Source organism: Diceros bicornis, chromosome 5 (genome assembly GCF_020826845.1).
Source record: "Diceros bicornis minor isolate mBicDic1 chromosome 5, mDicBic1.mat.cur, whole genome shotgun sequence".
Taxonomy (NCBI): Eukaryota; Metazoa; Chordata; class Mammalia; order Perissodactyla; family Rhinocerotidae; genus Diceros; species Diceros bicornis.
The window spans coordinates 80587285-80608345 of record NC_080744.1 but is presented as its reverse complement, the minus strand read 5'-3'; the positions used below and the strand labels follow the sequence as shown (position 1 = coordinate 80608345).

At 52.3% G+C, this 21061-nt stretch overlaps 1 protein-coding gene across 2 annotated transcripts in view; it reads left to right on the top strand.

Moving 5' to 3' along the window:
• The window catches only part of LRRK1 (leucine rich repeat kinase 1), a 128653-nt gene that overhangs the window by 94577 nt on the left and 13015 nt on the right, over window positions 1-21061 (top strand). For both annotated transcript variants that reach the window (XM_058542310.1, XM_058542311.1), the window contains exons 16-26: window positions 2329-2493; window positions 3054-3226; window positions 4341-4461; window positions 4729-4888; window positions 5327-5603; window positions 8939-9110; window positions 11437-11600; window positions 12602-12741; window positions 14603-14852; window positions 17291-17457; window positions 20035-20232. In XM_058542310.1, coding sequence (XP_058398293.1) covers window positions 2329-2493; window positions 3054-3226; window positions 4341-4461; window positions 4729-4888; window positions 5327-5603; window positions 8939-9110; window positions 11437-11600; window positions 12602-12741; window positions 14603-14852; window positions 17291-17457; window positions 20035-20232 — 1987 coding nt within the window. The remainder of the gene's footprint in view (window positions 1-2328; window positions 2494-3053; window positions 3227-4340; window positions 4462-4728; window positions 4889-5326; window positions 5604-8938; window positions 9111-11436; window positions 11601-12601; window positions 12742-14602; window positions 14853-17290; window positions 17458-20034; window positions 20233-21061) is intronic.

The following is a 21061-nucleotide window of genomic DNA, read 5'->3' as shown; positions in this document are numbered from 1 at the left end:
ATGGTTGGCATGCAGAGTCCCCTGGGTGGGAGGGAACTTCCCTGGGCCCCTTGTCCCTCCTCTCCAGAGAGCCCAGGATTTTCTCAGCCTGGTGTCTGACGCCCCGGGTATTTGCAGGGGCCATTGTGTACTGTTGCAAACCAGTTATTCCTGCCAAGGGCAGGGAATAATTTCTTAACGTGACCTTGTGGGTTTTCTGTTATAGCTAATTTGAGGCTCCAAGACAGTGGTTCTTAACCTGGGCTGTCTGTTAGATTTCTCTTTTTTTTTTTTTTTGAGGAAGATCAGCTCTGAGCTAATATCCACGCTAATCCTCCTCTTTTTGCTGAGGAAGACCAGCTCTGAGCTAACGTCTATTGCCAATCCTCCTCCTTTTTTTTTTCCCCCCCAAAGCCCCAGTAGATGGTTGTATGTCATAGTTGCACATCCTTCTAATTGCTGTATGTGGGACGTGGCCTCAGCATGGCTGGGGAAGCAGTGCGTCGGTGCAGGCCTGGGATCCGAACCCGGGCCGCCGGTAGCGGAGCGTGCACACTTAACTGCTAAGCCATGAGGCCGGCCCTGTTAGATTTCTTTGATGAGCTTTTACGGACAGCAGTGCCCAGTCCTCACTACCCCTGGCCCAAAGACTGCAATTCAAATGGTCTGGTATAGGGACCCTCCCCAGGGCTAAGAACAAACTTAGGCAGTGAGACACACCAGCACCTTCCCAGAACGGGAAGGCTGAGAAAGCACCCCTTGAGTGAATGCACTGCCCTCCTTGACACCTGCTTTCACCCCAAGTTCTGAAAATTCTAGTTTTTAAGCCCTATTTAAAATGAATCCTTCGGTGATTCTGTTAATCATCCTGTTTTCCATTTGGTATGAGGTAAATGAAAACAAAAATTGTCTTGCATTTAAATCAGAGAAAAGAGTCTGTGGAATACTGGTGGGATGGAACATAGCACAGGGCCATTAGCTATTTCTCCCAGAGCAAGGAACCAACACACGCCAATAATGCCTCCCTCACCTGTTGCTGTATTCGTGGTTGCACGGAACCACACAGGGATCCAGGTGCAAGGAGGCTGTTTGTAGAAAACCAGGGACCCTTGGGGCCAGAGGCTGCGTGCTTTTCCCCACAGCCAGCTACAAATGAGTTTTGCTGCAGAGTCTTTCACACAAAATCACTTTCTAAGTCAGAGAAATCCAGGTCAAGTCCTTAGGCATTTAAATTGAATGTGTGTTTTAACAGGGACTCAGAAACTGGTCCTCTGAAGAACAGAGTCCTGCCCATTAGGGCTAGAACAGTCAAGTAATCAATACCAGCCCCCCTCAACACCCCAGCAGTGAACCCAGCTAACTCGTGTCCGAAGGTTCTCTAAAGTAACCAGAATCTCTGGCTTCTCCTGCTTTTTTAAGCAATTATTCAATGTCACTTCCTTCCTGCTGTTCTTTAGCAAATGGTTGTCGGAAGCCTAAGGGGTGAAATACTATTTCCATTTTTCCCATCCTTCAGTGCCCCCCCCCCCCGCTTTCTTTGCCGTCATTAACATTTCCCACTCTTTTGGTGGAAGGACAACCACCTGATGTTTCCAGCGCCGAGCCCATAACTCTCTCTGTGGCTGGGCCTTCAGCCAGTGGAGAACAGCTGTCCGTTTTCATCTCTGTACAAAAGCCAGTCAGCACGCTGTGCTTGGAAGCCAGACAGCAGCATGGTGGAAACCAGTCTTTGCTACAGAGAAGTGCAGACTTAGCTGCTCGGGCCAGACTCTGACCTCATAGAACGATAGAGAAACCACCGTTTAGACAGCCTTTCCCGGCAGCCCAACAGCTAATCTTTTGTTTGATTCCCACGTCAGGGCAGTTTCCCATCATCCTTGGTGGGCGCCGCCCTCTGACCTCCTCGAGTTCGGAGGCCGTCTCCTTGCCCTCGCCCTCGCACAGATGGAGGTTAAGCCTTGGTGTGAGCGCTGACGTCAGCGCCCGGGCTTCCTCCCGCAGGATGTCTCCCAACCGTCGGCAGCCGAGCCGAGGCAGGACAATGCCCTCCAATGTTCCGCAGACACAGAGGGACACAAATGCCCTGCCCTGGGGAACCAGCGTCCAGGGCCTGGCCCCCTGCTCCGTTGACAGTAGAGGGAAGCCCCCAGAAGTCCACCTCCGCACACTGGGCCCCTTCCCTTGCTCGGATTACTCATTCCTGAGACAAACAGGGCAGGCAAAGCTTTTCCACCGTCGTGCCTTTCTCAGGCCCTCAAGTACAGCATTCAAAGGGATCAGTATTTCAATTTGATTGACAAACCTTGGTATCTAAAACGCCTCCTTGTCACTGCCTTGTCGCTCAAGTAGGTTGAGTCTGTGGAGTTCAATGTCTGGGACATCGGCGGGCCTGCCAGCATGGCCACCGTCAACCAGTGTTTCTTCACGGACAAGGCCCTGTACGTGGTGGTCTGGAACCTGGCGCTGGGAGAGGAGGCCGTCGCCAACCTCCAGTTCTGGCTGCTCAACATCGAGGTGAGGAGACGCCTGCCCCAGAGCATCACAGGGGTCTGGCCTCTTCTCTGATGCATCCCCCTTATATTGAGAAAAAAAGAAATTGTTAGGTAGAAACACTTTGCATTTTGGCAGGCTTTCACGAGGGCGCCCGAATCATAGGTCACAGTGAAGCACTTAAAACCCTCCTCGGCCAAATGGTTGGTGGTGCACTTGTAATTTTCTTCTACTTTAAATTTAGGAGCCCCCCACTCTTGGGCCCCAAAGGGAACAGGGCTCCCCTCTCAAGTGTAAAGGTGATGTGGACGTGAATGCAGGCCACTGCCCCAGGCAGCTGATGCCCTGTCTGAAGGGATCAGAAATGCAGCCCCCCTGGGAGGAGTCATGGGGCGCCTCACAGCCCTCGGTGTCATTACAGGCCCTCGAGGTTTAGAGAGAGAGGAGTGTGGGGCACTGGCTGGGTGACAAGCTGAGCGAGGGCCACGGCATCCAGGGTCGCACACCCACGCCTCAGGAGCTGTTTCCTGTCCCTTGTTCTAGTGAAGGGAGCTGGCACTCAGCCACGGGGTTCTCTTTCGCAGGCCAAGGCCCCAAATGCCGTGGTGCTGGTGGTCGGAACACACCTGGACTTGATTGAAACCAAATTCCGCGTGGAGAGAATTGCGACACTGCGGGCCTACGTGCTGGCGCTCTGCCGCTCGCCCTCCGGGTCCAGGGCCACAGGCTTCCCGGACATCACTTTCAAACACCTACAGTGAGTGTCCCACGGCTTCCCGCTTGCTCCTACGTCCTGCGTGGCTGTGGCTGCCAGGCCCTCACTTCTTCATTTTCCCAGGGATGCCTGGGATTTGCCCGCAGAGGGCTCCTGAGGCCTCTTCTAGGGCAAACGGTAGCAGCTCAGCCCCCAGAGCTGACCTGGCCCTGGGGAGGGTGAGGAGCTTCTAGAGGCCTGGCAGGGCAGGGCCTGGAGACATTCTCTCTGTGCAGTCTTTCTGGGTCTACCTACCACCCCCGTGGCCAGTGCTGAGCGTGCACTGCCCCCATGAGACCAGGAGATGTAAACTCTTGCACCACCCATTGCATCTGTTGATCACTGGTCAAGAACAGACCCCAGGTGTGGTCCTGGTCCTTACATTGGATCTGAGTGGTCCAGAAGGAGCTGGGAGGGAGGAGGGTCCCGCAGAGTAGGGGTCAGGATGTGTCAGTGCTCATGGGACCAGCTCCCTGGGCTTGTTGCTTCTGCCACCTCCTGTCCTTGGACTCTCACGACAGCCCTGTGGATTATGGGGATTGTTGTACCCACTTTGCAGATGATGAAACTGAGGCTCAGTGAGTTAAGTAAGCATTCTCTGTGGGAATAAAGTGTGCGTTGCTGCAGCTGCACTGGTGGCTCTTGGGTTTCCTCACTCTGGGTAGAGTGCAAGTGATGGTGCACGGGGTCAGCCTGCAGACACATCCGCCTGGCTCAGAATGCAGGATGAGGCTTTCAGGAATTCCTCCTGTGCCCTTGAGAATGCCCCCTGGGGTCTGTGTTAGTAGGGACGCTGGCTCTGGGTCAGAGACCTGGGTCCAACCCAAGTCTGCTCCTTTCCACTGTGTCCGTGGGGGTCACCTTCTACCTGCATGCCACACTTTCCTCCTCTGTAAAATGGGCACATTGGGAAGACAGCCTAAAGCGACATATGGTGGGGCTCCCAGCACAGTGCTTTGCATTAAGTAAGGCCTCAGTAAGTCTCTCGGTGTCTGTCTTTCATGAGCTCTCTCGACTTGCCAGTGTTTGGGATGAAACACTTGGGAAAACAGAGATGCTGCAGTGCTTATCAGAGAGGGGAGGTGTGACGAGTATGCACGGTTCTTTGCACTCACAGCGAGCTTTCCTGTAAGAGCCTGGAAGGTCAGGAAGGGCTGCGACAGCTGATCTTCCACGTCACGTGCAGCATGAAGGACGTGGGCAGCACCATCGGCTGCCAGCGACTCGCCGGGAGGCTGGTGAGTTCCTCACTCATCCAGTTGAAACCAGGGGGCCTGCTTCCCATTTGGGGGGGAATCCGCACTTACCTCTCTCTCTACTGTAAAGCGTATGCTGTGTCTTCCGGCTCAGTGGTCCCAGTGTGAGCAGTTTCTTGGGGAAAGAGATGGGGCAGCGATAGGAAACAACATTCCACCTTCTCGGGCCTCAGGAGGGGCGGCAGGCGGGGCTGGGCTGGCCAGTGCCTTGGGACCTGAGGGGCCCAGCCTTGCCCACCTGTCCCCTAGATCCCCAGGAGCTACCTGAGCCTCCAGGAGGCTGTGCTGGCAGAGCAGCAGCGTCGCAGTCTGAGCGACGACGTGCAGTACCTGACGGACAGGCAGCTGGAGCAGCTGGTGGAGCAGACACCGGGCAACGACATCAAAGACTACGAGGACCTGCAGGCCGGTGGGTGGGCGGGAGGTGGGCGGGCGGAGGGGCCCAGCTGGGCACCAGGAGGCACAGGGATGGGGCCCCCAGAAAGGGGACTGAAATTTTCACCACTGTGCCTGTCTGCAAGTGACCACAAAAGCACTGCGGGTATTGATTTTGGGTTCACAAGTGAATTTTAACCAGTAGGTGCATTTGCAAAGGTGGAATCTGTGAATAATGGAGATGGATCCACTGTAGCTCCCCAGCTGGCCGTCAGATCAGCACGTTGGCAGGAGTTACGAGGTGCTGCTAGAGAACCCGTGAGGGGCAGCCCACCCAGCTGAAGGGCCCCGCGTGTTGGGAGAGTTGGTTGCTTCCTAGGAAGAATGTGACCCGGCCACCTTGGCAGCAGATCACCCCAGGGTCCCTTTTGGCCTTTGTCTGATGCTGTCCCTCCTCCCCTTCCCTGGGCAGCCATCAGCTTCCTCATAGAAACCGGCACCCTGCTCCACTTCCCGGACACCAGCCACGGCCTGAGGAACCTCTACTTCCTCGACCCCATTTGGTTGTCCGAATGTCTGCAGAGGATCTTCAACATCAAGGGCTCCCGGTCGGTGGCCAAGAACGGGGTGATCCGGGCGGAGGACCTCAGGATGCTGCTGGTGGGGACTGGCTTCACGCAGCAGACAGAAGAGCAGTACTTCCAGTTCCTGGCCAAGTTTGAGATCGCCCTGCCCGTCGCTAACGACAGGTGAGGCCACAGACCGAGCTGTGCAGGCTGCTCCCTGGAGGACAGAGTTGGGGCTGGGTCTGCTAGGGGCTTGAACAAGATTTCCAGGGACGGGCCATAGCGTGGACCTGCCTGCCTGGGATGGGGCAGCAGAGGGTGGGCTCGGCTGGCCCCCCAGCTGGCTGCTCCTTCCTGGGCCAGGGGTGTCTCTTTTCAGGGAGTTCAAAGAAATGCATTTATTGAAAAGGTGTAGGAAAATGTGCAAGGATGGCATTAAAAATAACTTTGGGGGTTCACATTTTAGGGGGTTGATTGATCGGTTATTTGGTGAATAAAAATGGAGTCAGTGACGAGGATGTGCATGCTAATTACAAAGCATGGCTTCAGATACAGGGAGGGCAGGGGCTGGGGGGCGTGGGTCCTATCTAGTGATGCTCTGACCGAAACCAGCTTGGTCCTCAGGGCCTCCTTGCCCCAATTTCAGTTTCAGCCACTTCCTGGGTCTGATGCTGATGTTGGCCATGAGGCAGCAGCCAGGATCCCAAATCCACAGACCTTTTCCATGCACCTACCATACATGTCACCACCCTGCCCCCCAACCCCAGAGCTCTGGGGGGATGCCCCCTGGAGACTCCTGGGAAGCTGGCCTGGACACTGTGTGGCCAGCCCAGAGATTCTGTTGGCATAGACTGGGCCTCCTGGGAGCCAGCCCTGGGTCCCCTTTGCCTGAGCCCCCCCCCCCCCCCCCCCCCGCAATCATTTCCACTTGGCCTTATAGCTATGGGGGTGGGGGATTCACTCCTTCTTGCTGCTGCAGCCTCATGGGGCCTGTAAGTCCCAAAAGGAGAAACCCCAAAGAGGAATTCAAGATCCTCATGATCCCTCATACCACGGCCCAGGGGTGTCCTTGACTTTGGTCCATGAAAAAGTCCAAGATGAGGCAGCCTGTGAATTTACAACATGGCTGAGATCTGACCGTTTTCTGGTGATCTTATCAACAGGTTAGAGGAATGAAAAGACATTAGCACTCAGTCAAAGCATGTCAGTTATACATATATATATATATGTCTGGTTAAACAATAAAATCAGCCAGACCGTTGCCAAGTCCTCGTGGAAGCTTATAGTGCAGTGGCTTAGAACGTGGAGCCAGAATGCCTGAGTGTGAGTCCCAACTATTTTTCTTTTCTCATCTGTAAAATGGGAATAATACTATCACCTACTAGAATTATAGCTGTGAAGATTCAATTCATGTAAAGCATTGCACCTGAGAGCTCCATCAACATCAGCTGTTATCAGTACTGTTATTGTTACTCCTTTGTGCTAAGTGCTCACAGCCAGTGGTGTCTGGTTCCATATAAAGTCATGAATGTCTGAGCATTTTCCGTCTTAGCATAGGTATAATGGTTCCCTCGTGCCCTAGGCAAGTTCCAGCTCCTTGCACTGTAAGCTTTTATATGGTCAACAACAACACTACTGACTGTCTCCAAACCAGTGGAAACTAACACATGTGCAGCTCCTTTTAGAGCATGGATTTCAACCTGCCATCCGCAAACTCCTCCGGTCCATGGAAAACCTTCAGGAATGTTTGAACTTCCTGGAGGCGTACATGCTCTTGAGCATCTGTGCATCTTTCGGGCGGAGACTCCTTAGCTCTCAGCACTCTGGGAAGGGCTCTTGCCCTGGTCTGAGGCAGTCTCGGGGGCGTAGCCTGAGCCACCTTCCCAGTGCATGCCCCACCCAGGCTTTCATGGCTTTATGTTCAACAGACACATGAAGAATTCACCTCTTCATTCCCCTCTTGCTGACTCTCTGGTCATCCCCTAAGACAGGATTTTCCAACTAGTAATTGCTCTCAAGCAGGTGCCAGTGGTCTCGCCAGGGGCTCCACTCACCTTGAGAAGGGCTTTCCTCATTTGCCGTGCTGGCCTCTAAGTCATCTCTGCCTTCAGAAATACTGAGCACCTGCTGGGGCCCCTGGGTGCAGAGGGTGCTCCCTCCCCTCACGCAGTGCATACCTACAAGGAGAGGAAAAAGCAGGAAGCTGCAGGGCACGGCCTGTGTAAGCGGGTTCCGAGAGATCCAAGCTAAGTGTGATGCGGGTGGAAGATGCAGACTAAATCCTACTAGGCTCTGACCAGGGCCTCCTGTTTTGAGGAGGGACGCAACAGATAGACAAGCCAGGGCTTTTCAGAACGTGAAGGAATAAATCGGGGTGCTCTGCTGGAGAAGGCCCGGGAGTGGAGAGAGAGGCAGTGTAGCCAGGGTGATTGAGAAGGTCCTTCACCAAGATCTGAAACAGCTGAGAAGGACCTAAAACTTCACCACCTGCCCCCTGTGGGCCTCACCGCACAGCCCCTGTGCATCCTTCCCCAACCCCGCGAGGTGGGTATCCTTTCTCTTCCTGTGTCAGGAAGGGGAATCTCAACGAGGTGAAGCCACGTGCTGAGGACACAGAGCCAGGATTGACGCCTGTGCAGGTGGCCCACGAGACTGTCGTTGAATTTTCCTTCTAAAATATTTCCAGGGTTCTCATCCAGAAAGTTCTAAAGGCATTTTACTGGACCTAAACTGATATATTTTGAGAGGATTAGGAGTACTGAAACAAAGCTTTTGTTAAGAAAAGGGCACACCCAAGGCTTTGCTGACGGCCGCCTGTGCCTGCCCTCTGGCTCCACAGTGCACAGAAGATGCTGGTTTTCAGGCACACTCTTGGAGGGACCTCCCCGGTTTCAGCTGTTTTCAAATGACCACAGTCAAGAACGGCTCACTGACACGGTGATTCAGCACTTTTATAATGAGCAAGAGGGCTCTGGTAAAACATCCCTCTTTTGTACAAACAGCCTCATTCTAACTTTTAAGGTGATCGTATTGTCTCAACTGGCCAAGAGGAATAAATAGCTTCGAAGGCCAAAAACGTTACTCTGACCCCAATATCTCCATTGTCCTTGGAACTGTGCAGCTGTATTTGATTTCCCTTCCCCATCCAAAGTTAATTTCAAGCGATTCCCCAATCACAAGCCAGTTTACAGAAAATCAACTGCGATTTGCTGTCTGACATGTTTATGACCACAAATGTTTTCATGTCTTCCGTTAACATCATCCTAGTCTCTATCTTAGAGACCTTGATAAATAGGTTCACTGTGCTCATCTTCATTTTCTCTTGGAGCATTTATTCTCAGCATATAAACTACCCTCTCTTTCTAAAAATACAATTCCGAAGGCCCCGGGAGGAAGGTGCCCAGGCAGCCTGGGCTGTCTCAGCAGAGCCTGCCCCGGGCCAGGCTGGCTGCGGGGGTCAGGGCCCTGCCGCAAAGCTCAGGCCACACGGTTCACCGGTCCCCTTTGATGTGTTTCAGCTATCTCCTGCCACATCTCCTTCCATCCAAACCTGGCCTGGACACCCATGGCATGCGGCACCCCACCGCCAACACCATTCAGAGGGTATTTAAGATGAGCTTCGTTCCTGTCGGCTTCTGGCAAAGGTTTATAGCACGGATGCTGATCAGCTTGGCAGAGATGGACCTCCAGGTAGCTGCAGTTTCTGCACAGGGGGGATGCATGCGAGGTAGCTGCAGCTGTGCCCTTGGGGAAGGGACATACCCTTTCCTGGAGGGGCCTGACTGAAGGCCCCTCTCCTGCAGCCAAGCTGCTGACAGGACCAGGAGGCAAGCGCAGACTGGCTGCCTTCTCTTCTCTACGCCCGCGGACCCATTTGAACCATTCTGTGAATACCAAATTAGTGCCCAGCTGGCTTATATAGAATACTCCCTTTCAGAGCATTAGTTCTAAGCTAACCCACATCAAAACGCTTGGGAGGGCTTGTTAGAACATAGGTGGCTGGGCCCCACTCAGAGGTTCTGATTGAGTGGGTGTGGACTAGGACCCAAGAATCTGCATATCTAACCACTGCCCCCAGGTGATGCTGCTGGTCCAGGGACCACACTTGGAGAACCACAGCTTTAGAACCATGGTTTTGCCACTCAGGCTGTGCACTAGACTCATACGGGGAGCTTCTAATAGACATGGACCAGACCCCAGACCACTGAAATCAGAATTTTGGGGTATAACACCCAGGTATCAGTTTTTTTTAAAGCTCCCAGGTGATTCCACTGTCCATTCAACCTTGAGAACACCCAGCATAGCACTTTAATTTGGTCTGCAAGCAATGAAGACCTAACCCAAGGAGTTATTTTCTGTGAGTTCGCCTGGGGTTGTTGAAAGTCGTCCCAGCTGTCCGTCAACGTTAATTTCAGGCAAGACAATAATATGGAAGCCCTACTTGTCTGGAGTGGTGGTTCTCAAAGTGGGGTTCCTGTACCAGCAGAATCAGCCTCACCTGGGAACTGGTTAGAAATGCAAATTCTCAGCCCACCCCAGACCTGCTGCATCAGAAACTCCAGGATAGAGCCCAGCACTCCGTTTTTCACAAGCCTTCCAGGGCATTCTGACCCCATCTATGGTATGAGAAACCCTGGCATAAACCTGGTCTGTTGAATAATTGACATTAAACTCAGTATGAGTTTACTTTTGCCACATTCTAATTAAAAGGCCCTGATGGAATTACAGCTTCTTGGCTAAATAAAGATATTCTTTGATCTTCCTGTTTTACTGAAATGTTAAAAAAATTAATGCAAAGGTTGAAAATCGTAACTGCCTCAACCCATATTAGCCGGGAGGGAGACTTGTTTGTAATGCCAGGAGGGTGTGCTGATGGAAGGAGTGGGTGCAGGAGCTGACTGTCCTCCGGTTCCCACTCGGTCACTCTGCCCTCCCTCTGAACTCTTCCTCCCGCCACGTTCTAAGTGGGAGGTCACTGAGCACCAGCATCGTGTGAGGCCTGAGCTCCCAAGTGGGCTTGGAGGTGGGGGCGGGGGGGGGGCCAGCTGTGTGGAGGCAGGCGCCCTTCTGGGCAGCATCCCTACCTCAAAATTGGGAAAGAAGTCCTATTGAAATTCAGATGAGGAAAAGGCGTTCAGTCTCAGGAGTAATCAAAGGCATGCAAATTCAAGCATCAATGAGATGCCACTGTTCACCTATCAAATGAGCACAGAGTTAAGCCGTAATAGCCAGCCCCAGAATCACAAACCGGTCACACACTGTGGTCAGCATATATACAGTCTAATCATTTCTAAAGCGATTCCTCAGTACGTATCCAGAGCCTGAAAATGTTCAGACCCTTTGACCCAATAATCCTACTGCTAAAAATCTAAACTAAGGAAGTCATTTGAAATCAGAGAAAGCTTTGTGCTTTTCATGTTCATCTGGCTTATTTGAGGGAGCAAAAGATTGGAACCAACCTAAACGTCCAAAGAAGGGAATGATTCAGAAAGTTACTATACTTAATAAAATATTGAGCTTTAGAAAAATGAACTTTATATGAGTTTTTAATGGCATAAGAAAAGTGATTTATAAAAGTATACAAAATTAGAAATACAAATTTACAAAATATGGCCTCAGCTCTTTTATAAATATATATGTAGATAGAAAAAATCCTAAAATAAAATAGACCAAACTTTTCATGGTCTCTCTGCTTGGTGTTAAGTTGGTGTTTTGTTTTCTCTCTTACATTTTTCGGTATTTTCCACATTTTCTAACCTAAATTTTTGTTTGTAAAATCGGGGAAGGAGAAGATTTGAAGAAGAAAAGCCTATTTTCAGTCGTTTGGGAAAAACGTGTTCCCAGAGCCTCCTGGAGACCCCTTCAGATAATGTAGCGTTTAATTTGGCAGCAGGATGAGCGGGGTGGGGAGGCTGGGAAAACGGTGCTCATTTATCACGATGTGGCCTCTTCAGAGCTCTGCCCAGGGCCACTGAGGAGCCTGGAATACTCAAGCAGGGTCTTTTCTGTCTTTTAGCTTTTTGAAAACAAGAAGAATACTAAAAGCAGGCACAGGAGAGTCACCATTTACAGTTTTACAGGAAACCAGAGAAATCGCTGCAGCACATTCAGAGTGAAAAGAAATCAGACCATCTATTGGCAGGAAGGGCTCCTGGTCACTTTTGACGGGGGCTACCTCAGGTAGGAACATGCGGGAGCCCGCCTGACTGGGTCACCGTTGTGCTGTGGAAACAGCCCCCGTGGCAGCCTCCACCGGGAGACTGTCCACTTGGTGCCAGAGTTCTGCTCCCGAGAGCAGCTCGCTGCAAATGGGAGACCCCCCCCCCCTTGCACATGTCCCAGAGGTTCCTCATCTCCTCGCCCCTGCTTCTCTCCCCTTGCACGACTGGAAAGGCGAGGGAGGGTGTGGTGACCACAGCCCAGGACTTGAGGGAGGTGGTAGGCCACTGAGCTCAGAGGTGAGGCTCCGGCACCCCTGTGGTCATTAGGTGGGACCTACAGGGGCCTTGCAGCCATCCAGCCCCACCCCCTTGTCCTAAGAGATGATGCCCCAGCTGACACCACTGGTTTCCCCAGCCCAGATCCCACGTGCAATGTTACAAGACACCTAACTTAGCTCCTTCTCCTATTTTCTTTATTTTTTTGAGAGAGACATAAAGTCAGCTCCACAGGTTTAACAAATGATTTTTAGTGAGTCTTAATAAACACACAAGGTTATTTCATATTACAGTAAGTTTCTCAGAATATTCTTCAGCTCTGTGAGAAAAGAGGGACAAAGGGGAAAGTAACTTTTTGTGAGGGCCTGATTTGGGCCACTCTTGGTGCTTTCATATAGATGTTCCCAGTTAGATCTCCCCATTGCCACTTGGCAAATGAGAACACTGTGGTTCAGGAGGGAAAGAGCTTCCCCAGGGCCTCACTTAAGGGCCAGATCCCAGCCTGAGCATCCCTTACTGCGAAGTCCTTGCTGTGTCCACTGCACCATGTTGGGGGGGCAGCCGGGGGACGAGTCAGGGCCATGCACACAAGTACACAAATGCGGGAGACCCTTGACAGTCCTGCCGGGACAGACCCCCCAGGGGTCCCCTGGGGGTCAGGTCCACACCCTGGAGGCAAGGAGCTCATCCCAGGGCCTTCCACAGCCAGATCACAATGGACTCCATTTTGTTTCTGGGTTGCAGTGTGGAATCCTCGGATGTGAACTGGAAAAAGAAAAAAAGCGGAGGAATAAAAATCATTTGCCAATCAGAAATGAGGGACTTCTCTGCAATGGCTTTTATCACAGACCATGTCAATTCCTTGATTGATCAGTGGTTTCCCGGTAAGAGAATGTTCTTGAACCAAGTCTTTGCTCCTGTTAATGTCTTTATAAATTAGGGTGTGGTTACTTATTTGGGGAATGGAAATCCCACTGAGATTGAGCCCAAGGAAACTAGAGGGATCCTAACGGCCCTTTGGCAGAGTCCTGACCCCTGGGGGAGTCCGGCTGTGGGCATGGTGGGGGCGTTAGAGGAAAGACAGATGTGGGCCCAGACCCTGCAGGGCCTGTACGAGCCTCGGCCTCCTGGCTGCCCACAGTGTGTGGGAAGAAAGACAACCTTGGGTACCACGCATGGTCCAAGAAGACCCTCAGCATGAGCCTCACACGGGTCTTGTTTACACAGTGAGGACACAGCTGCTGAAATCTCGGAGTACCCCACAGATGCAGATGTATCCCTTGTGCAGGGGTGGGGAGAGAAGGGAACCACACTTGCCAAGGCCCCCATACTCCTTCCCTGCCTGCCCCCTACCCCAAATCCCAGAGGTGATTAACCACCCACGTGGCCCTTTTCAGACCCTTTGATCAGTTTCTTCATTGACAGTCCACCCAAAGAAAATACTTTTTGAAGTGAAGCTGTTGAGGTCCTCTGTTTGTTTTGCTATTGGAGTGGAGATAAACCCACAGGGTGTCCTGCAGTGGGGGAGGCCTTCTGGGGCCAAACGGGGCAGCCTCTACCCGGTGCGCCCTCAACCTCTGAGGGCTGGTGGCCGAGAGCAGAGAGCAGGTTTGGAGTCCCAGCACCGCCGATGACCTGCTAGGCGGGTCCTCTAGCCTCCCTGAGCTGGCTCCCTCACTAGCATGCCATCCCTGCGTCCCAGGAAAGCATCAAAGGAAATGCTTAAGGAGCGGTGGCAGGGCATGCTCCAGATGCATGGACACCAGGGCCTGGGGTCCTTCGGGTGTTGATGGGAAGGGTGACCTACAAGGAAAAAAGCTTAGGGTCCTAAGAGAAGGCAGTTCAGTGTGTGAGTTGTGGCAGTTGGGGGTGCTTGGCCAACCAAGGGGGGCTTCCAGGCCCATATGAACGCTCTGGGCCCTTTGTGGCTCCCTGCCAACCATTGGTCCCCCACAGCAAACACTGTTGGGGATTTGACTGGGGGCCCATTAGACAATCACCTGAGACAGGAAGGACTGGGCTGAGGGCCTGAGACAGGGCTGCCTGGAGACAGCTGTCAGGGTATGTTACTCACAGGCCTGTGGACAGCAGATGTGCTCAGAAGGTTCTAGGAGTCCACCTCCTAGCCTGCACAAAACAGGCCGTCAGCTCGCCTGAGGGTGCCTCCCAGGGCACCTGGGAGGGTGTTTCTTTTCACCTCCTTTCAGAGGCATGCAGAGAAGCTGTGTGTCCCCTGCTCAGGGGAACCCATGTAAAATGACTAGGTTTTGTCTGTTATAATTTGTACTTATTTCTCCCCCTGCACTGCTCTTCTAGAAAGGATCATAGTAATTGCAAGCCTTATGTTTCTAATTTTAAGAAGGGCTCCTTACTGGTTGTGGTTTGGTCGTTGGAGCATGGCATAGCTCAGACCCAGCCCGCAGCATCCTGTCGGAGCCCAGCTGTGCAGGAGGGATCCCCAACCCCGCGGCCCCTCTTCAGCCAGCCTGCTCAGGGGCTAGACCACCTGGCAACTGTCCTGTGCATCCCTGACCCCTCCCTGCATGCCTTTCAGGATCCCGGCTCGCGCTCTCCTAAAACGAACCTGAGTGTGGCAGTCACACTCCAGCCACTCTCGGGGTCCAGGTGAGGGCAGACAGACCCCTCCTGGGAAAGGCCCACCTGGCCTGGGGTTGCGGAATGCCGCTCAGGGACCCACCTGCGGCCGCCTTTGTGTGAGCTGTCTCCTGCTGTGTCCCCACTTAGCCCTGACAGCCACGGAGAGCGATGGGACCCCACTCATGGAGCAGTACGTGCCCTGCCCTGTCTGCGAGACCTCCTGGGCCCAGCACGCTGACCCGAGTGAGAAGTCGGATGGCGTTCAGTACTTCGACATGGAAGACTGTGTGCTGACGGCCATTGAGCGGGACTTTATCTCCTGCCCCAGACACCCCGACCTCCCTGTGCCTCTCCAAGAGCTGGTCCCTGAGCTGTTCATGACCGACTTCCCAGCCAGGTATGCCACAGCGCCACACTGCACGGCGGCCCACCCTCGGGTGGGGGAGCTTCTGTAGCCTCTGCTTCTCACCCAATCACGGTGACTTTAGGTTCCTGTCCTAGGCTGCCTGAAGGGACCCAGGCTTCAGCTTTTGGTTTTGAGGCCACAACAGGCCCAGCTGGGCAGAGCACTTGGAAGGTGAAGCCATTCCAGGACCCCACACTGTTTCTCCCTCACATTAGCTGGAGCTCCTTTCCACTAAGCTGGACCTCCCATTCGATTCCTACTTTCCTACTTGCTCAAGGAATAGAAAGTGTTCAAGAAGAGGCGCTCCCAGACCTACAGCCTCATTTTCCTTTCTTGACAAACACTAGCTCTGAACTGCTGCCCTGAGGCTGAGCATTCGGATCCCCTAAATCCGTTCGTAGAGTTGAATCTACCTATACTAATCTAAGATAATAACTGGGGAAAGAATGCTGGAGAAAAAGAAAACGTTTTGTGGTCCCATCCAACAGGAAATGGTCACAACATCCAAGTGCTTAGTAAAAGATGGAATCTTCTGTAGTCATGGAAACCAGAAGCTATGATTTGGTCTCCATGGAGACAATTTGACATTGGTAGTTACCAACTTTTTTGGAGTTGTGAAGTCTTGTTGTTTTATTATTCAAAGAATTGCTATATCTGATTTTTTAAAGAAAATTAAACTTTTTGGGGGTAAGAATATTTATATTCTCATTTTTCCAAATTGCCCCTCCATCCCAAGAAAATAGATGTCGAGTACTCTGAGAAATTGCAGAATTGGGGTTCCAAAGCATGCTACTGGATGAGTCTATTAAATTAAGAAATTGCTTCCTGCACTGGATCATCTCCCCCCTTAGTACTCTTCAATACTCCCAGTTACCTCGTCAGTGGAAATGACAATTAAACACTGCTCTTATGCAAAATGACTTCCTTTTATTTCTAGATCTTTAACATGAGGGTTATCACTTCTCCGAGACCACATGCAGAGTTTTGTATTTGTCTGAATCAGATTTCTTTGGGGGGTGCCCAATTAGGCAGCCCCAAATTTTAGATTTTCATTTATTTGATAAACCTTATGTTTTATGCCCCAACTAAATCTGGGCTGAGGAATCTACTGTATGGACTTTGGATAGCCAGATTGATATCCCTGCTGATTTGGATCTAATTACAGGCTGTAGCGTGGTTCTTAAACTAAGGTACTTGGCCAGGAGTTGAAAAGCCCAACAATCTGAACAGAATTTGCAATCCAGCAGAGGCTTTCTGGAAACTTCGGCTGTGGTCAACCACGGCCCCAAAGCATCACACTCCTCCCACTGGGAGTTTGGGCAAGTGGAGGCAAGGGGACCTGGCATCCTTGGAGCCCTGTCCCATAGCCCCGAGTTTACAGGGGTCCTAACAGAAAGCCCCGAGGGATCCCCAGCCTTCCCATTGCTCCCCATGCCCATCCTAGGAGGGTCCCAAGTGCCCACACACACTTCCTGAGCAGGTGGTTTTGGGTGGGCACTTGGAGAACAGCCCAGCTCATCTTCCACTGCATCACTGAGGGCTGCAATGGGTGCGGTTGCATCTGCCTGGAGTGTGATGCGGTTGAGCTATGCAAAGTCTGAGCAACTGCAAAATCTGTTCCTGAAAGGCCTGGGAAACAACTGCATCCCCAGGGAGGAGGGAGTAGGGGGTCAGCCTGTGGGGCCCCGAGGGCTCCAGTGGAGATACCTGGCAAAGGTAGCTGATGAGGAACCCAGGTGGACCTCAGCAGAGCAGAGAGTGGCCCTGAAGTGGGAGGGCATTGAGGCTGCTTTGTCCTCCCTCCCTCCCTCCCTCACTCCTTCTCTCTCTCCCTTCCAGGTGTGACTTGCAGTTTTTCCAAAAGCCCAACAGGAATCTCCCTTTTACCTAGGATTAGAACACACAGACCAGTGAGAAGGTCTAAACTCCCTGCCCTTGGGTGAAATCCTAGCCATCAGTTGTGGGGACACTGGTTGTGCTGATCAGAAGCTCTACATGGCCATTTATATAATTCTTTGCTTAATAAAAATAAATGGGGACGTGACTAACCTAGCAGTAAGTAAATGCAATTTGTCTGGTGGATACTAGCTTTCAAAGCACAGAGTCTTTGGAGGAAAACTTCCAGAAGAATCTCTTTTTCTGCCCTTCAGAAGCTTCGCCCTGTGCCAGCCACCATCCACACCTGTGAACCCATTATGAGCCCACTTGACAGAGGAGGACACAAGGCTTGGCAAAGCTGTGTAAACTGCTCCGGCCAGGGTTTACCCCAGATCCGTCTGTCCCCACAGATGGCTTTGCACTATGACTCTCTGCAGTGTGGGAACAATGACCCAGCGTGTCCTCGCCTCCGCCCAGCCTGGAACCCGCCCCCCACCTCAGCGGGCCTCTCTGGGGAGGTCTGTTCTGACCCCGTGATGTGTTTCTGGCAGGCTCTTCCTGGAGAACAGCAAGCTGGAACACAGTGAGGACCAGAGCAGCGTCCTGGGCCAAGGAGGGAGCGGCACCGTCATCTACCGGGCCCGGTACCAAGGCCAGCCTGTGGCTGTGAAGCGCTTCCAGATCAAGAAATTCAAGAACTTCGCTAACGTCCCAGCAGGTAAACAGGGCCCTGCGTGGTTTCTTTTCAGAAAGGTGCTCCCTCGGTCCAAACTTCCCACCCCTTAAGGCGGCCTGAGGCCACACAGGCAGGAGGAGGGTGGGGGAGGCCAGCGTGGGCCCAGGGGCAGCCCTGCTTTCTGCCTGGTGGGATGTGGGGCAGGCCCAAGGGCAGGCTGAGCCAGGCCTGGAAATTTTGAAGATTACTGTCTTGTCTAGACGTGAGCCCCCAAGAGCAGGGCCCATCCTTACAGCTTCCATCTGCTCTGTGTCCAGCACAGGCCTGGCATCTGGGGGGCACACAGTCAGACCTCAGTGGGACCCCTCACCCTGTAGGACCCTCTTAGCCAACTCCACTAAAGAAAGGAAGGTGGGCTCTCCAGTTGATTGGACTGGGAAGCCAGTGTGGGGTGGCTTCTCCCCATCCCCCACCCCCCACCCCCACAGGGGAGGGAACACTTTCTTGCCTTGGCACACTCAGGGCCACACATCATGTGCAATTCCACCTAGATGCACCTGTCAGTCTTTAATGTTCCACAAATGCGGGTGCTGGGAGGCCTCCTCACTTCCAGCCAGCTGAATATCACATTTCCCACTGCCCCTGGCTTAGCATAGTCATCTTTATGATCATAAAGGTAATTTACACTCTTGGTAGAAAAGTTAGAATCGTAGAACAATATAAAGAAAACAGATCTGAAAGGAAGAGACAAAATCGTAACTACGTGAAGAGAATGTGACTTTCTTCACAGAAAATCTAAGAAATTCTACTGAAAAACATCAGAGCCAATGAGAGTTTCATAAAGTTGCTAGACATGAGCTCAGATCAGAATTCGGCAGTGATCCCATACGCAGCACTGACCTGTTAGAAAATATTCTCCATGGCATCAATTAAACCATAAGGTATTGAGGAATAATTAACATGTATCATTCAATTTAGTTCTCATCTAAATCCCAGCAGAGAGTGTGTGTGTGAGAGAGAGAGAGAGAAATTTGACTAATTTGAAAATGTATATGAAATGACAGCCCAAGAACAGCCGAGAAAATTCTACAATGGAAGACAAAGGAAAGAGGCTTGCCCAGCCAACATCATGACTTATAAGTCTACAGGCATTAGGCCGTTTTCTCCGGGGCCAAGGATAGGCCTGTCAAGGGAGCAGATTCAGCCCGCATGTGTGTGGGAAACTGGCATGTAACAGAGGTAACATTGTGAGTCAGAGGGGAAAGGCTGACTGTTCGCTAATTTGAGTTGGAGACTTGGGTCAGACTTCACACCATAGTCAAAAATAAATTCTTGGGGCCCGCCCAGTGGTGTAGTGGTTAAGTTCATGCGCTCTGCTTCAGCAGCCCAGGGTTCGCAGGTTTGGATCCCCAGCACAGACCCACACACCACTTGTCAAGCCGTGCTGTGGTGGCGTCCCATATACAAAAAATAGAGGAAGATTGGCACAGATGTTAGCTCAGGGACAGTCTTCCTCACCAAAAAAATAAAAAATAAAAATAAATTCTTAATGGGTTAAAGACCTAATATGAAAAACAAAACCTTTACACTTAAAAAACAAATTTGGCCAGCATACACAGATCTGGCACCATCAATGCATTTTAATTGCCAAGGTTTTTTTTGTGCTCTTTCAACCTCCATGTCCAATGATCCTCAATTTTAAAATCTGAACATAGAGGAGGGACAGATCAGGACACAAGAGGACAAACAGAGTCTGGTGGACCCTGCTCGATGACCTCAGAGCTGGCCACAGCCTGGTGGGTGGCATCCTGCACCTCCGTTTGTCAGGAGAGGCCCCTCAGGGAGACTGGGCAGACATCTCGCATGGGAGATGCATTTTAAGGGCACTGGGAGAAGGTGACAGTGCAGACTGGAAATGGCCTACCTCTGCCCGTAGACCTTTCTCCTCTGGCCTGAGATGAGGTATCACAGGCCCGTGGCTGCCCCCTGGTTTTCTCTCTGACTGACAAGAGGGTGGTGGTCCTTTCTGCCTTCGGTGTGCCTGGCTCCTGGGCAGGGAGTAAGGTGAGCAGCAGCGACCAAGCCCTCAGCATCCCTGCAGGTGGGCGTTGGGGGCCTGGTTATATTCCAGACGTGTTGCCTGAGCCAGGCTCTGGGCAACACGCAGGGCTGCAGACTTGGAATAAGATACAACTGTGATCCTCACGTGGCCAACAGTGGGATGGGACAAGGGCTATGAGAGTGACGTCTGGATGACGAGGGCAGGGACATGCACAGTCCTGCAAGGAGGGGGCAGGAACTGCCGAGTGTGACAGGACAAGTTTGCACCTGAGGTGGAGGAGTCAGCCCAGAATGCCTTAGGAGTGCCACCATTTGGGGCCAAATTCAGGGTGATAATATTGGAACCCCTGATATGTTGAGTGCCTTAAAATGTAAATCCTGCCCCATCTAGCCCCTTGAGTCCCTATGAGGCAGCTCTGAGTGTGACAGGGACGCCACCCCAAGTGGCCCTAGACAGGCTCCCTGGGTGGGCTGTGCAGGGCTCAGGGGACAGCCCGTGCACACTCCACATCCCTTGCCCTCCCTTGGCAGCACTGACAGCTGTGCTCTCCTCTGCAGACACCATGCTGAGGCACCTGCGGGCCACGGACGCCATGAAGAACTTCTCGGAGTTCCGGCAGGAGGCCAGCATGCTGCACGCCCTACAGCACCCCTGCATCGTGTCGCTCATTGGCATCAGCATCCACCCGCTCTGCTTTGCCCTGGAGCTCGCCCCGCTGGGCAGCCTCAACACTGTGCTGTCCGAGAATGCCAAAGGTACTGGCCATGCCAAGAACATTCCACAGGGGCTGGCGTGGGGCCCAGCCCGGCCCGATCCAGCCCCTGGGAGGCCCAAGAGCCCAAGGTCCGTAGCACAGGTCCCAGGGAAGCCATGGGTGGACCTGGGGGATCTCCTGCCTGGCCCGGCTGTCTGGAGCAGGACACACCTGCCCCACGGCTCATGTGGCCCACTCGGTGTGGGTGAAGAAAGGCCCTTCACCATGTCTCAACCCTGTGTGGTGGTGTTGGTGAGGCTGGAGGGGCTCACGGTATAGAGTCAGGTGGAACCATGTTCCTAGTCCTGGTTTTCCGCCATAATCCAGGAAGTTGTTTAATTTACTCACCTGTGAAAGGAGGATAATCATAGCCCCACGGGGAGGGCAGTCGAGGGCATCAAATGAGGCCCACAGAGAGGCCCCGAGCAGCCCCAGCCTGGTGCCCGTAAGCCCACCAGCCGCGTAAATCTCTCCTTTAACTGAAACACACCACACGTGTCCACCATTGTTAAAACTCTGAGACCCTGGGGTCAGTTTCATCCTATCTTATTTTTTAATGAAATTTTAAAATAATTTACCTTGAGAAATGGGTAACTAAACTCCAAAGAGCCGACAGAGAGAGAGGTCACTGTCTTTTGACTCAGGAAGAAGAAATACAATTAAAATCATTTTCTCTAATGGAAGAGCTTTTTTTTTTTTAATTAAGCTCTTATACCTGCAACTCACCCCTTGACAATATAGCAACCTCGGCCTGAGAGGAACTCCAGGCATTTTGAATCTTTGATCTTTTCGTAAAAATACCAACAGTTCAGGGCATGAGATACCATGAA